The sequence below is a fragment of the Ranitomeya variabilis genome, chromosome 6 (assembly GCF_051348905.1).
Source record: "Ranitomeya variabilis isolate aRanVar5 chromosome 6, aRanVar5.hap1, whole genome shotgun sequence".
NCBI lineage: Eukaryota > Metazoa > Chordata > Amphibia > Anura > Dendrobatidae > Ranitomeya > Ranitomeya variabilis.
Window position 1 is genome coordinate 452955884 of NC_135237.1, and position 17256 is coordinate 452973139.

At 43.2% G+C, this 17256-nt stretch overlaps 1 protein-coding gene across 2 annotated transcripts in view; it reads right to left on the reverse strand.

The window, feature by feature from the left end:
• The window catches only part of ATP6V1H (ATPase H+ transporting V1 subunit H), a 162295-nt gene that overhangs the window by 93000 nt on the left and 52039 nt on the right, over nucleotides 1–17256 (reverse strand). For both annotated transcript variants that reach the window (XM_077270495.1, XM_077270494.1), the window contains exons 10-11: nucleotides 16316–16508; nucleotides 7243–7421 (exon numbers count right to left, since the gene is read on the reverse strand). In XM_077270495.1, the coding sequence (XP_077126610.1) occupies nucleotides 7243–7421; nucleotides 16316–16508 (372 nt within the window). The remainder of the gene's footprint in view (nucleotides 1–7242; nucleotides 7422–16315; nucleotides 16509–17256) is intronic.

Here is a 17256-nt window from a genome sequence, read left to right on the forward strand (position 1 = left end):
ATTAGCTGCTCCCCGCCCACCGATCAGCTGAGCGGTGAGCCGGGAGCAGCAAATGAATACTGCACTTAAGCAGCGACACACAGTTTCCCCAGCACTGATTCTGGGGAGAATCTGTGTGTCCGGGGGAGGAGGAGGCAGCAGCAGGGGCCAGGAGATCGCTGCCTACCTGCCTGTGCTGGACGCTGAGCTGTCTGTGGTGTGATGTCAGGAGTGGGCGGGCTGGAGCATCACATGACAGCTCAGAGCCCTCCCTCTTCTGACATCATCATAGGTCCTTCAGACTCCCACCTAGAATCTGCAGCTTCCTCTAACGTCCTGCGCTGTGGAAAGGCACCAACAACAGGGAGGGCTCTGTGTGTGCAGCCATGGGATGCTCCAGCTTTTACCTCACCACAGTGTGGCTGGCTGCCACAATTAAGAGGTCAGTCTTTACAAAACACAATAAAGCACTCTGCCACTCCTTTGGTGAACTATAACTCCCAGCATGTCATAGGATCTGCAGGACATGCTGGGAGTTATAGTTCTCCCATGGGATTTTAAAGCAGCACTCCAGTGTTATTTTGCAGTGCTGGAGTGGTGCTTTCACTATAAGCCCTGTGCACCCATTCTTAGGGCTCATTTCCACATGCGAGGCACACGTCCGTATCTCGCATGTGGAAACCAAGCTGTGGAGCCGGCACTCCAGAGCGGAGCGTGCGGCCGCATAGGAACACATGGAGCTGCACAGCTCCGCTCCAAAGTGCCGGCGCCAGAGCTTGGTTTCCACATGCGAGATACGGACGTGTGCCTCGCATGTTGAAATGAGCCCTTATACTCACCCTCCAGCGTCTTCATATCGTACTTCACAGACACCACACTGGTCCCGCAGCTTCCAACATAATAACATACTATTATATATAATAACACCACATATAATAGTATGTTATTTATGTTATTAAATATTTTACCACTTTTTTTTGCTTCAAATATTTTTTTCCCTATTTTCCACCTCTAAAACCTGGGTGCGCCTTATAGTCCGGTGCGTCCTATAGTCCGAAAAATACGGTACACTCCAAATTGGTATTAAATAAGCAATCCGCTCACCATTCCAAAAACAAGCTTTCACGCAGATCATTCAGTGGAAAAATAAACATTTTATGGGAGTCGGAATGAATGCAATAAAAACAAAAAAGCATGGAGGAATTGCATTTTTTTCAGTTTCACAGACTTGGAATTTTTCAACTTCCAGTAAGATGAACGTTAAAACAAGTGGTCTCATTCAAGGATTCAATTTTCCCCGAAAAAAAGAACTAGACTTACCGGTAATTCGGTTTCTAGGAACCCTCCATGACAGCAGCATCGGAGGATGTCTCTCCGCCCTAATGGGGGACAGGAAACACAAAGAGGTTAAATACCCCTCCCCTTCCTGCAACCACCAGTGTTTTTTCTGAACACAGTAGTATGAATAGTTACCACCAAAATGCAGGAATCATCCAATAAGAAAATCAGATAGGGAGGGAAATTAGTGCTGTCGTGGAAGGTTCCTAGAAACCGAATTACCGGCAAGTCTAATTCTATTTTCTCCAGTCATCTTCCACAACAGCAGCATCGGATAATACCAACAACTAATTTCTTAGGGAGGGACAACAGCCTGCAGAACTCGTCTGCCAAAAGTTAAATCCCCATTGAAAATCAGTCTATAGTGTCTGGTGAACGTATGGACGGACGACCAGGTGGTGGCTCTGCATATCTGCTGAGAAGATGCGTTCCCTCTCTCTGCACACAATGTTGACTCTGCACGAGTAGAATGGGCCTTCAGAGATGCAGGAGGAGAAAGATTCTGCAATGAATATGCCAGACACATAGCTTGCTTAATCCAATTAGCAATCATATTTTTAGCCGCATTGTCGCCTTTATTCAATTCTCAGGACGAAATAAATAGGTCTGTTGGAGGTAATACAGAACCACCCTGCGAACAACAAGGGTGTGAAAAATTTCATCCTTCGCATTAGACGGATTTGGGCAGAATGAGGGTAACACAATATCCTGACCTCTATGGAAGTCCGACACTACTTTAGGCATAAAGGAGGGATCTAATCGAAGGATAATGCTGTCTCTAGTGATAGTTAAGTAGGGCTTCTCAACTCATAAGGCCTGTAACTCCCCTTTGCATCTGGCGGTAGTAATTGCTAATAGGAAAATGGTTTTTAGGGTCAGGATCTTTAAACCCATGCATCATAGGGGTTCAAATGGATCTTGGGTTAGACTATTTAGGACTGTATTCAAATCCCAGGGGGAAACCTGACTACGAAGCCTAGGACGGATCCTAGCTGCAGAGGTCATAAAACGTTTCACCCAGCGCGGTCCAGCTAAATCTTGATAAAAAAAAAAACACCTCAGAACTGAGCTGAAACCTGCACTTTAAGTGTACTAGGTGAAAGCCCTAGCTCCAGCCCCTTTTGGAGAAAGTCTAAAATTTGTGCGATGTTGGGATGGAGAGGGTCAGGAATATCCGGGAGGCACCAGGATGAAAATCTCTTCCAAACTTTGCCATAGATGGTGTTGGTCACTGGCTTCTTACTCTTCTTTAGGACTTGCATTACTCCATCCGAGAGCCCTTTAGCTTTTAAGATTTTGGCTTCAGTAGCCAGGCCGCAAGGTTCAATCTGCTCAGGTCCGGATATAGTAGGGGACCCTGTTGAAGGAGGGCGATCTTCTGGGGTTGAGGCAGAGGAACTTCCTGCGCTTTGTTCATCAGAGCGCTCTACCAGCATCTTCCTGGCCACATGGGAGAAATCAGGATCACAGTGGCTCGACCTAGCGTATCTTCTGCAGGGTCCCTGTTAGCATTAGGATCGGTGGGAAGGCAGATGCCAGGCAGAACCTCCAAGGATGGGAGGAGGAGTCTACACCTCGTGCTCCATTCACAGGACTGAGGGGAAAAGAATGTCCCCACCTTTGCGTTCTGACCATAGGCGAACAGGTCTACTTCGGGACTCCCCCACCTTGAGGTTAGGGACAAAAAGACAGCTTGGTCCAGGCAGCATTCTCCCAGATGGACATCCTTCCTGCTGAGAAAGTCCACCTGGACATTGTCTGATCCCTTTAGATGTACCGCTCTGATGGACAAAAGATTTTCTGCCCAGGAAAAATCCTTGCAGTGATGGATTTTAAAGTGGCGTATCTCGTACCTCCTTGGTGACGGAGGTAGGCCACTGTGGTCATGTTGTCGGAATAAACCCACACATGGTGACCTTGGATTAGGGCTGATGAAGCTTTCAACGCCTCCTCCACTGCTTTCAGTTCCCTCAACTTTGAGGAACTGGAACTGATGTCTGGGGGCCACGATCCCTGGAAAAAAAAAAGCAAGGAACCCCGTTGCTTTCTGAAGGAGGGGGAGGGAGTCAAGTATCTCCTCCCTAGAAGTCCCCTGAGTAAGGTGATCCTCCAACGTACGAAGCCAGTAGAATAGTGATCTTGCGACACACGTCGAGGCAATGTTTGTTTTGAGCAAATTGGTGGAGGTGTCCCAGGATTTTCAAAGAAAGCTCTCGATTTTCCGATCCATGGGATCCTTGAATTGGGATGCATCTTCGAAGAGAAGGGCTGTCTTTTTGGCTACCCTGGACACCAGCACAACCACTTTCGGGATTTCCCATAGAGAACAATCTCCATCTACTGTAAAGGGATGCAATTCCTCAGCTCTGAAGGGACTCTAAGCCCTTTCTCAGGGAAGCCCCACTCATGAAGGACAAGGTTTCTAATATTCTTATGGATGGAAAACCCATTCTGATCTTTAGGTTTCAGCCCTCCGAACATCTCATCTTGTACAGAGTATCTCACTACTTCTTCCTCAACCCCCATGGTACCTCTCACCATACTCGGACTTGAGGGTGGAAGTGGAACCCTCATTTCATTCTCCCAAATATCTTCTGAACCTGAGGTACGGCCTTCGCCCGAGTCAGAGTCAGATTCCACGGGTGCCAACTTCCTCTTCTTAGGAGTAGGGGGTTGTGGTACTGGGGCCCGGGAAAAGGCTTCCATAGAGGTCTGAACCTCCTGCTTGATGAGGGTTTTGATGCTGTCCAGAAGAGAGAGCTGTTCGACGTGCACTACATCATCCGTGAAAGGCTGACAGAGCTTCTTTTTATATGAAGAGGGAAGCCTGGAAACATACACCCCGCACTTGCGGCTGGGCACCTTATACTTCTTTGGGGCAGGGACCTTGTCTCCCTAACAAGAGAGAGAGAAGAGGTATACTAAGCCACCCATAAAACCATGCGAACCGGGACAGCAAGGGATCTACACCACTACTTACAGTAGGAGGGTGGAGCTAGGCTCTGCAGATTCAGACAGGGAAGGTTTGTCGCCGTCCATATGGTCAGTCGTCTGTCACCTAGTAACAGAGAGACAGACAGTGTGTCCTACCTGGAGGCTCCCTCGACCAGGATTTAAAGAAAACTGAGGTCCCAGCGTGATTCTGTGCTCCTCCTCCTCCTGGTCCACAAGGGGGACCCCAGAAAAGAATGCCCCAAATATGTCCACAGTCCCAGAGCATGCTGACACCTGTCAGCCACATGTGCGTTCCAGCATGGAATGCACAAGGAAGCAAACCGGAAGTTCGGGACGACGTCACTTCCAGTGTGCGCAAACTCCTGGAATCAGCTGCACGGAGGAGGAGGACACCAGGGAGTTGCAGGAGAACCCCAGCCGCACATCACTGCTCTGCTTTACCCCACCGAGGAGGCGCAGGAGGGGTGGGAAAGTCCCGAGTCACATGTGAGCCATGGAGATGGGAGCAGCCCTTAGAGGAGGAGAGTGGAGCCCCCGACCTCAGCTGCCCGGCATATGGTAGGAAAATCCTTAAGGTGTTCCCGATTGCCAGCCACGGCAGCACCATCTAGAACCTTTTCATGCCCCATAGGGGACAGGAAAAACACTGGTGGTTGCAGGAAGGGGAGGGGTATTTGACCTCTGTTTCCTGTCCCCCATTAGGGCGGGGAAATATCCTTCGATGCTGCTGTTGTGAAAGGTGACTGGATTTAAAAAAAAAAGCCCTAATATGGCGATGTTGAAGGAGAACTAAGCAAAAATAAAAATTTTTTACGGGACTTAGAAAACGGGGAGTAATAAACAAAAGTGCAAAAACAAAAAAAATCCCTGATCTTTAAGGGGTTAAAGTGTTTTTTTGCTCTGTCTCAGACTACAAATGATATTTATATCTACATAAAAAAAGGAAACTCTGCTTTCCCTTTCACATCATGCCACCATTAAAAGCAGCGTTCAGCTATAAATTCCCAAATCTATTGGCGGCCAGTACTACAGACACATGGTCACTGATAGCAGGCCATGCGGGATGGACGAATGGGGCGTTCTCCTACCTGGCAAATGGAGAATTACCAAATCCTCTGGATTATTAGGTGACACAAAAGTATTGCCAAGAGAGCAGAACGACAGAAAATGATAACCCAGAGGACCAATGCCTGATCGTACATTAGGGAGCTTGCGCACAGTTGTGGAGAAGAATAGAAGAGTTAAGGCTGGTTTACATTTGGACCAAAAAGAACAAGGGCCAGATTTTAAGTCTGTCCCTGCTAGACCCCTATTACTGGTGGCTCAGTGGCTTATCTACCACAAGAACAAAGGAAAGGTTTACATTTATTACCGAATATTCATTATACTCATAGAAGAAGACAATATCATCACAATGGATATCAGGCACAATTCTTCTGGTTATTTTGAAACTACATACCTAAACTGGCAAAGAAAAGTTCCATCAGGAATCTCATAATTAGTCTTAGACTTGGCAATTTTCACTAATTAAAGGAAATATTTGGTTGCCAGGATCAATCTGTATGAATGACCATGCAGTACGTTATGATAGGAATTAATGACTTAGAAATGTGCATTGTACGACTGTAGAACCACTGCTCAGAAGACATACTGCCTTATTTTAATCATATCCTTCATTAGTAGCTATTAGTGATCAGCGAGTGTACTCGTTACTCGAGATTTCCCGAGCATGCTCGGGTGGTCTCAGAGTATTTTGGCATGCTCAGAGATTTAGTTTTCGTCACCGCAGCGCCATGATTTGCAGCCGTTAGACAGGCTGAATACATGTGGGATTTCCCTAACAAACAGACAACCTGAACACATGCAGGGATTGCCTAACAGCCACAAATCATGCAGCTGCGGGGACACAAACATAATCTACAAGATACTCGCAGAACACCCGACCTTACTCGGGAAATCTACAGTAACGAGTATACTCATTTATCACTAGTAGCTATTTTCCTGCTGTTACAAAATGCTTAATGGTGGTAATACACCTTGGCTGCCCCAGGAGTGCCCATATACCCTATAGGAGACTGTGGCATACTCAGACTCCTCAGGCAGCAGCTTATTTCCCTTGGGAACTAAGGATTGGGCATGTTGTACTCAAATATGTAAATTCTTCGTCTCCCCTGAAATCTGCCCTCTACACACAACACAGATCAAAGACTGCTGGATTCGGGACTAACGTTGAACTAATAAAAGCCTGAATGCAATTCTCAAGAATATCGTAGTTTTCCTATGAACTGTTTGTGGCATAGAGCTGCATTTATGAAAACGGACAATATAAAATGTGTCCACTGACTAATAAGAATCTAGGTTCTTGAAAACAGAAAGTTATTGAAACATGAAAGTACATTTTAATTAATAGATCTTGGAATAATAATAATTTCCACAACTGGATGTGTTAAAAAAAATGTTCCTGTGCTGAGATAATCTTACAAATGTGCCCCTGCTGTGTACTGTGTAATGGCCGTGTCTGACCGTACAGGAACATGGTCTGATCATACCACAGCTCCTGGGCAGTGAAAGAAACACAAAAACAGAAAAAAAAGCGAGTAAAGTAAACATTTCCCTGCGTGTTTTATCACTAGTGTTTCTGCCACGTCTTTTGGCGTTTTCACACTAGACTGAATCAGCTCTGCTGAATGGGCGAAGATGGTGTATGGCCGTCTGCCTGTCTGACTCATCAAAAGTACTAGCACCTTGTATGCCAGAAATGCTACTCCAGTCTCTGACTGGAGTAGCATTTCTGGCAAGGCGTGCAGAGGTGCACACCACTCACAAGTCTCACCAAATTCATAAAGTGTTATGTGCCTCTTAGTGAATATGGGGCCTTGCAGCGAAAGCATGTGCTAAGCGAGTCTTGATAATTCGGCCCCAGGGTATCAAAAGAGTTAAACTGCAGGGACAACAGTGAGTGCTGCATACCTTAAATCTTGCACACTTTCTCCCAGTTTGTCCAGGAGGAATTTGATATCTTCAACGATATCTTCATCATCATATTTCTGCTGCTCCAGGTTTTCCAGCTGCTTCAGAACTTTACACTGGATCATGGCAAGGGCATACTCCTGGCGGGTCTCTCGTTCAGTGGATTTTTCTAGCAGATTCTGCAACCAAAATAAATATTTAAAAGGGAACCTGTCAGCAGGATTGTACTCAGTAACCTACAGACAGTGTCAGGTCGGTGCCGTTATACTGATTAAAATGATACCTTGGTTGATAAAATCCGTCTTGTGGTTGTTGTGTAATCTTTATTTTCAGTTTTCAGTTAATGAGATTCTCGTGCTCCGGGGCGGCCTGTGGGGGCTTCATGTGGTGCTCTGATTAGGTATTCATACTGATGGCTTATGACAGGTCTCTGATCTGCCCCCTATTTTACATACTGAATATTAGATCACATTCAGCAGGCAGGTGCCGGCGCTTGTGCTGCAGCATGATAGCATCTATAATATGCATCAAATGGTTTTGTTTAGTCATATGCATTTATTCTGAAAAAAAAAGTCTTTCTCAAAATGGCGCCTACTGCACAGGCACCACCGGCGCCATTTTGCTAGAGGAAATAAAAATTTGTCTCCACCATGATGGCAGCGGCGGTGCTTGCGCAGTAGCATCTATTGGATCGCTGATTGATGCTACCACGCAGGTTCGGACGGAGCCATTTTGAGAACAAATTTTTTTTTTTCAGAATAAATGTATATGACTTCATAAAACAATTTAATGCATATTATAGATTTGATCATGCTGCAGCACAGGCGCCGACCTGCTGAATGTGATTTTTTTTTTTTTTAATACATATAATATTCAGTATGTAAACTAGGGGGCAGGTCAGTGAGGGATTATGAATACCTAATCAGAGCACCACAAGCAAACCCCCCACAGGCTGTCCCGGGGCATGAGGATATCATTAACTCAAAACTGGAAATAAAGATTAAACAGCAACCACAAGACTGATTTCATCACCAGGTATCATTTTAATCAGTATAACGGCGCCGACCTGACACTGTCTGTAGGTTACTGTGCACAGTCCTGCTGACAGGCTCCCTTTAAATGTTTCTAACCCAACATTAAGACACCTTTATATAGGAACACATCAGAAGTTCTGAAAGATCAAATGGTCATAAAAACTATAATTTTCAATTGAAAAACAAAAACAAAGTATAGAATAAACTGTTAACGATAAAGAGAAGCTGTCATCGGGATGTTATACCTCTCACTACTGACAGGTACGTGCTGGGTAAATCCTTACCTTGGTTGTAGTGCATCATTTTGCCATTAAAGAAATCTAACATTTAAATGTTATACTGATGAGCCGCTAGGAGCATTTCCAGCTCTTGTGCTGTGGGCAGCAGACTACACTTTTCTATACATTTGCTGGGTGCGCCTTGTGTTTGTTGTCCCTGAGCACTTGACGTATTGGTCATAAGACTGGACAAGTATACAAAAAAGGTAGCGGGCACCACAAAGCATAAGTGAGTCAGGGATCAACCATATGCATATGAGAAAGGCTATGAAGAAAAACTAAGAAAAAGGATATGCATAACACTGGGATCGACCATGAAAAGATAACAACTTTATTCAAAAAGGCACATCAAAACGAGACATACATTTAAAAGCATTTAAAAACAGAAAAAACAGCACATAGCTAGTAGGCTACATGCAACCCCCCAGACAGTTGGAGACAAATGTCATTTTAGCACTGAACAATGTGACAAATATTTAGAGAAGGTGCGTGCATATGAATTGAAACACGTACACTAATAAATACTCATACCACCAAATTATACCATACAGACATCAAACAGTATTGTGGACAAAGGTATAATATATACAAAATTTAGGCTCAGAGTATGCCCCCTCATGCACCATAATAATTCCAATGAAAGCAAAACAACCTATAGGATGTTAACCAAAGAACTGGGGGTAAGATAACCACATATCAGATAAAGATATTCCACCCAGAAACAATAGCCAAGTTGTAAAGGAATATATCACCTAAAGACCAGGAGCGAGGCAGATAGTAAACTCCAAAGGAGCCCAAAGTGCAAGGATGCCGAGTAGAAATGAGGTAGTTCAAATACAAAGTGCTAATGCTGGGGAGAACTGGAGCCCCACGCGTATCGATGCTACAAGGGCATCTTCCTCAGGGGAAATGTGAGGTAAACAGCCTAGACTCGTTCTAATATAGCCAAATAATGAAACAAAATAAATATCACCTGTGAGCATTGCTATGACGTGCAGAGATCTGGAGGCATACACTTCCGGGTTACCAGGTTAATCCCCCTGCACATGTGCAGTGGGCAGCTCCTATTTGCTATGTTCTTCTTCTTAGTTGTTATACTCGGCGTATCAACTTAGTCTGGTGGGTTTGATCTATATTTTCTCTTGGGCTTCCTTTGGACACATTGTCCTAACTAAACTATGGCATGTGCATACACCGGCACTGGGCTAGTTGATTGTTGTAGGTCCTCTTGGGCATATTCTCCTCTATTACAGCATATGGTATGCGCGTCTTCACCTTTAATGGACATATCAATCGAGTTTGACCATATGCACGTTCTTCTATTAATTTACGCATATACTTACTCAGTTCTTTGAGCATATTGTTTCCATGTGTGCACTAGCTGAGTGAGTCTGCCATATTGTGCAGGCGCTTATTTATATTCTCTTGGGCTCCATATTTGATGTGAGCCTATTCATTACGATTTGGTGCACCAACACATGCACAATTCCTGATTTATTTGGAGTTGCCATACACATTAAGTTGGGACTGCGTCTTTTGTCCGCAAACTCAGCAAATTGCAAGCTGGGACTACGTCTCTTATTTGAGAATTTAGTTACCTGTAAGTTGGGACTATTTCTCTTATTTGGGAATTTGGTCTGCGTCTCTTATGTGTGAACTTAGTAACTTGTAAATTGGGACTGCGTCTCCTATTTGCACATTTAGTAGAACGGAAATAATCTTTCTTTACTCTATTCCAGATTTTATGCAGAGTGTGTGCCCTTCAAACCAGCAGAAAGCGCCATTTAGACTTCTATCTTTCGTCTTATGTGGTTATGATTCCTCATCGTTATACTATACTGAGTTATGTGTGTGTGTATGTGTATGTGTATGTATATATATATATATATATATATATATATATATATATATATATATATATATATATATATATATATATATATATATATATATATGTATGGTATGTGTGCAAGCACCTTCCTTTAATCAACTTAGCGCCTTTTGTCTCCATGTAAATTACTCTGCTGGGATTGTGTGCATTATCTCAGTCTCCTCTCCTTGCCGGCCTTATTTGTGCAGGCGTTTTAAGTGTTAAAGTCATTTCGGCAATCATCTAGCCTGGACTGTTGTATTACTCTGTGCTCTTTTTTCTAGCCTGCTTCAATAATGCAGGCACTTCAGCGTCAATGTTTCTATGGCAACCACTTAGCTGGGATAGCGTGAGTCATTTTATGGTCTCCTCTCCCTTCCTGCTTCCACTGCGCAGGTGCTTGGGTGTCACTTCCCCCATAGCAACCTCTTAGCCGGGATTGTGTGTATTACTCTGCAGCCTCGGCAATACAGCAGGAGCTGCCCACTGCACATGTGCAGGGGGATTAACCTGGTAACCCGGAAGTGTATGCCTCCAGATCTCTGCACGTCATAGCAATGCTCACAGGTGATATTTATTTTGTTTCATTATTTGGCTATATTAGAACGAGTCTAGGCTGTTTACCTCACATTTCCCCTGAGGAAGATGCCCTTGTAGCATCGATACGCGTGGGGCTCCAGTTCTCCCCAGCATTAGCACTTTGTATTTGAACTACCTCATTTCTACTCGGCATCCTTGCACTTTGGGCTCCTTTGGAGTTTACTATCTGCCTCGCTCCTGGTCTTTAGGTGATATATTCCTTTACAACTTGGCTATTGTTTCTGGGTGGAATATCTTTATCTGATATGTGGTTATCTTACCCCCAGTTCTTTGGTTAACATCCTATAGGTTGTTTTGCTTTCATTGGAATTATTATGGTGCATGAGGGGCATACTCTGAGCCTAAATTTTGTATATATTATACCTTTGTCCACAATACTGTTTGATGTCTGTATGGTATAATTTGGTGGTATGAGTATTTATTAGTGTACGTGTTTCAATTCATATGCACGCACCTTCTCTAAATATTTGTCACATTGTTCAGTGCTAAAATGACATTTGTCTCCAACTGTCTGGGGGGTTGCATGTAGCCTACTAGCTATGTGCTGTTTTTTCTGTTTTTAAATGCTTTTAAATGTATGTCTCGTTTTGATGTGCCTTTTTGAATAAAGTTGTTATCTTTTCATGGTCGATCCCAGTGTTATGCATATCCTTTTTCTTAGTTTTTCTTCATGGTCATAAGACTGGACTGTCAACAGGGTCTAAATGATGGGAAAAGGGTGATGTACCTAATAAAACCTGGCTTTTACCATTCATTCCTACATTTTGATAATGATCTAAAGTACCCCCAACTTCTAAACCCCTTAGTGAAAACAATATGTAGGACCCCCAAACTCACTTCAAAACTGAACAGGTCCCTATAAAAATATGTTTTGCAAATGTCCAAAAAAAATGACTGCTACATTTTCAAACCTTTTAAAATGCGAACAAAATAAAACAACATTTTACAAATGGCGCTGATGTAAGGCTGACATGTCGGAAAGGTTATTTATTCATGTTTTTGTCTGGTATGACTATCTGGATTCAAAGTTTGAAAACTGCTAATTTTTTTTTTTTTTTATTAATTTCTATAAAATTTCTAATATTTTCATAAATTAAAGCAAAGCATATCAACACATTATACCTTATGATAATGTGTCACAAAAAAACAATCTCAAAATCAATGGGATATGTGGAAGCATTCCAGAGTTATTACTACATAAAGTGAAATATGTCAGATTTTTTTTAAAAAAATTAGCCCGGTCACTAAAGGGTTATTAATTTCTTTTTTTTTTTTTCAGATTTTTTGCTCCAATACAACCTGAACTATTTTGTCTTTGAAATGGCTCTTACATGCTTCTTTTCAAGAGCTAATGGGTAAAACAAGGTGCATGTATAACCTGATTTTAGTGCCATTGTGGTCTGGCCCCTTTCATCTATGCTTTATATTACATTACCCATCGCACATACATTGAAAAAACGACTCCCGCATTCAGAAAGCAGCCTTGGTTTGCTAGTACAGCCATCATAATCCAGTGCGTGTCTATGTGTGCATAGTAGTGAGAGGATAACTGTAATATTTGCCATTGTGCCTTAAATCTTGACTCTTTACAATTTTATGTTTTTTTTTTCTGAATAAAGTGCTGTTGCCATAGTGACAACAAATCCTTTAAAGCATCCTGCATCAGGAGCATTGACCGCGGTATGACAGCATCATTTGGCGGGACTATTATGAATTTCAATACTAGAGTTTTACATTACCGGCGAAAACATATCTGCTTCAGCATTAAAAGCTAGGTTTTATTCCAAGAATACACATATATAGCGCCATAACAGAAGTGCAAATATGTACATCATTCATTGGGATCAAGGCCAATGTAAAATAAAGTTTACCACCACATTCAGTATTTGAAAAACCTGGTAATCGCTCCCACTTTGACATACTGAATATCAGAGATAACATGCCCCTCATCTCATTATTATCTCCATCTTTCCCTGACTTTCATCTCTTCCTTTCTGGAGGGATTGTGTTTTACATGCTGGGCAGCAAACTTTCCCGATCAGCTGGAGAGCCCAACAAACAGGCTCTCCATGCATATGTTGTGACTGACACATGCAGCTGCGGCACTGATCAGCTGATCGGCCGATGCAATCCAGGATGCTGGGTTCCCTCTGCAGCTTATTCGGCAAGTGCTTTAGCTTTCCGAATAAAAAGGAACCCAAGAAAATTCACTCATCTCTACCGGAGACACTTACAAACGTAAGTGTGTTTCAACGGACCGCGTGTCCGTGGGCAAGATACGCTGACAAGTCCAGTTTTTAACAACAGCATGGGCTATAAAACATCCCACACACGTCCAACTTGATGACATCCGTGTGTCATTAGTACTACACATACCGCACCAGAGAAGCAGCGGTACAGTTAGTGCTGTTACCCAGCGCCGGGTGCTGAAGACCACTCTCATCGTTCCGCCCTGCTCTGCCGCAATCAGCGTGAGCAGAGGAGAATGTTGAGTGTAGTATTTAACTGATAACAGCGAGAGCAGGCGGCAGCTGATGACACTATTAGGCCGGCGTCACACTTGGCGTAAGACAATACGCCACGTATTATACGTCCGTACTACGGCCGTAATACGGAGAAATGTTCCCAAAATATTGATCCATAGTCAGGGTGTGTCAGCGTATTTTGCGCATGGCATCCTCCGTATGGCATCCGTACTGCGAGATTTTCTCGCAGGCTTGCAAAACCGACATCTAATGGATTTATGTGCTCAAATGTTCGGGAAAACATATATACAATATATATATATATATATATATATATATATATATATATATATATATATATATATATATATATATATATATATATATATATATATATATATATATATATATATATATATATAATTGAGACACATATATATATATATTCTGTATTTATATTTACTTCAGCGCGATATCTGTGATAAGCCGGTAATTCAATTGCCGGCTTTTCATTTCTCCTGCACAAACCCAACAGGATATGAGACATGGTTTACATACAGTAAACCATCTCATATCCCCTTTTTTTTTGCATATTCCACACTACTAATGTTAGTAGTGTGTATGTGCAAAATTTCAGCGCTGTAGCTGCTAAAATAAAGGGTTAAATGGCGGAAAAAATTGGCATGGGCTCCCGCGCAATTTTCTCCGCCAGAATGGTAAAGCCAGTGACTGACGGCAGATATTAATAGCCAGGAGAGAGTCCATGGTTATTGGCCCCCCCGTGGCTAAAAACATCTGCCCCCAGCCACCCCAGAAAAGGCACATCTGGAAGATGCGCCTATTCTGGCACTTGGCCACTCTCTTCCCACTCCCTGTAGCAGTGGGATATGGGGTAATAAAGGGTTAATGCCACCTTGCTATTGTAAGGTGACATTAAGCAAGATTAATAATGGAGAGGCGTCAATGATGACACCTATCCATTATTAATCCAATTGTATGAAAGGGTTAAAAAACACACACATGATTTAAAAGTATTTTAATGAAATAAACACAGCAGTTGTTTTAATAATTTATTGCTCTCTCAATCCATTTGCAGGCCCTCACTTGGCAAAATAATAAACGCACAAGATACATACCCTCAGCTGAACCGTCACGTCCCACGATGTAATCCATCTGAAGGGGTTAAAATAATTTACAAGCAGGAGCCCTGCAAATGCAGCTGTGCTCGTGCCTGTAATCCCCGGCGAATGAATGAAATGTAGGTCATTGACCTACATTTCCTTCAGTCGCGGTGATGCGCCCCCTGGTGGATGTCCTCATATGACCTGGAGCGTGGGAAAAAGTTCCCAGGCTGCAGTTCATGAGAACATCCAGCAGGGGCGCATCACCGCGACTCAATGTAAGTACAGATCCAGCTTTCCTTTCAGCACCCGGGGATTACAGGCACGAGCGAGTGGTTTATCGCAGCTCGTGCCTGTAATATTAGTTAACCCCTTCAGATGGATTATCTCGTGGGACGTGATCGGACATCAGAGGGTATGTATTTTGTGCGTTTATTATTTTGCCAAGCGAGGGCCTGCAAATGGATTGAGAGAGCAATAAATTATTACAACAACCTGTGTGTTTATTTCATTAAAATACTTTTAAATCATGTGTGTGTGTTTTTTAACCCTTTCAAACAATTGGATTAATAATGGATAGGTGTCATAATTGACGCCTCTCCATTATTAATCTGGCTTAATGTCACCTTACAATAGCAAGGTGGCATTAACCCTTCATTACCCCATATCCCACCGCTACACGGGAGTGGGAAGAGAGTGGCCAAGTGCCAGAATAGGCGCATTTTCCAGATGTGCCTTTTCTGGGGTGGCTGGGGGCAGATGTTTGTAGCCAGGGGGGGGGGGGGGCAATAACCATGGACCCTCTCTAGGCTATTAATATCTGCCCTCAGTCACTGGCTTTACCACTCTGGCGGAGAAAATTGCGCGGGAGCCCACGCCAATTTTTTCCGCCATTTAACCCTTTATTTTAGCAGCTACAGCGCTGAAATTTTGCACATACACACTACTAACATTAGTAGTGTGGAATATGCAAAAAAAATGGGGATATGAGATGGTTTACTGTATGTAAACCATGTCTCATATCCTGTCGGGTTTGTGCAGGAGAAATGAAAAGCCGGCAATTGAATTACCGACTTTTCACTAACACCGCTGCGTATTTCTCGCAAGTCACACTGCTGGTCCGTGTGGAATCCGTATTTTTCTCGCCCCCATAGACTTTCATTGGCAAATTTTTTGCGCAATACGCTGACAAACGCAGCATGCTGCGATTTTGTACGGCCGTAGAAAGCCGTATAATAATGAACCGTAATATACGGCTGATAGGAGCAGCCCCATTGAGAATAATTGTGCCGTTTATTTTGCGAGTTTTACGGACGTAATTTCTGCGCTCTTACGTCCGTAAAACTCGCCAGTGTGACGCCGGCCTTACTCCTATCAGCCTACATCTGCTGCCGCTAATTACAGTGAGAGTAATTAGAGATGGGAGTATTCATCAGCTGCCGCCTGAGCCATAAATAAATAAAAAACGGGACGTGTGAAACCAGCCTCAGAGTGAGTAGGGACACATCCCCAAACAGTAAAACTCAGCTGTTCATCCATCTGTACATTTATAGAAGAAATAGTTGTGGAAAAAAATCTTACAGAATTCTAGGACAAAATTACCCAGAATTGTTGTGTTATAGAGAATACAAGTATGTACTGAAATGGCCATGTCTGGAGTAGTGACAGGCCCTCAGAGGTGTACTCCTTAGATTGAGTGACTTACCTTGAAAGCTGCAAGGATGATCCTTGTCACTTTCTCTTTGACCGACTCTTGGAGGATATCAGACAATACTGGCACAATGTTATACCTTCGGAGATATTCACACATTTGTGGACTGAAGGCAAGTAGCCAGATTGAGAAGATCATTTGATACTGAAGCTGGAATCCACATTTGTTGCTCAGGACGGACATTATGCTGAAAGATAAAAAAGTGAGATACATTCAGTATGACTGTAAGTAAAGACCCAAATAATTAAGGACTTTAGTAGAGATGGGAGAATCGATTTGCAGACCTCTAGCCCATCGGCCAGGTCAGTAATTTGAGATTGCTCCTCATCTCCCAGCACTCCAGGCTCTTCTCTTGATTAGCTGTGCTGCCGAAATGTGATGCTGCACCATAAACAAAAGAAGAGTCGGGAATGCCATACGATAAGAGGAGATCCGCAGTCCGCAGGTTGTCACAGACCGGGCCGATGAGCCGGCAAATCCATTCTCCCACCTCTAGTCTATCACACTATTGTGTCCTGTAAAAAAAAAAAAAAAAAGACTACCAGAAAAAAAGGTGACTCCTTGAACTCCTCTTTCCTCATTACAATGAATGGATATGTCAAAGATCAGATCTGAATACTGTGTTTGGATATAAGGCAGTAACCCTGTGACAGAATGCATAAAAGGAGTGTTTTTTCAGAGAGAACTAAGTCTTAGAAGACTGAAAGGATCTGCTGTTAACATCTTGGTGCCAGATACCAGAAGACTCTTCTAGAAGTAACGCCTCAACGGGACCATGCTTTTGTAGTGGTTTAAGGACCTACACAAAATTAGGAGGGTGGTTTTAGTGTTAGGACCGATACACACACAGGCAGAGGCACACACAAATAGAATGATCCTGTAATGGTTTTCCAGTTAAAGGGCTTGTGGCAAGCATAGAAGTTATCCCCTATTCA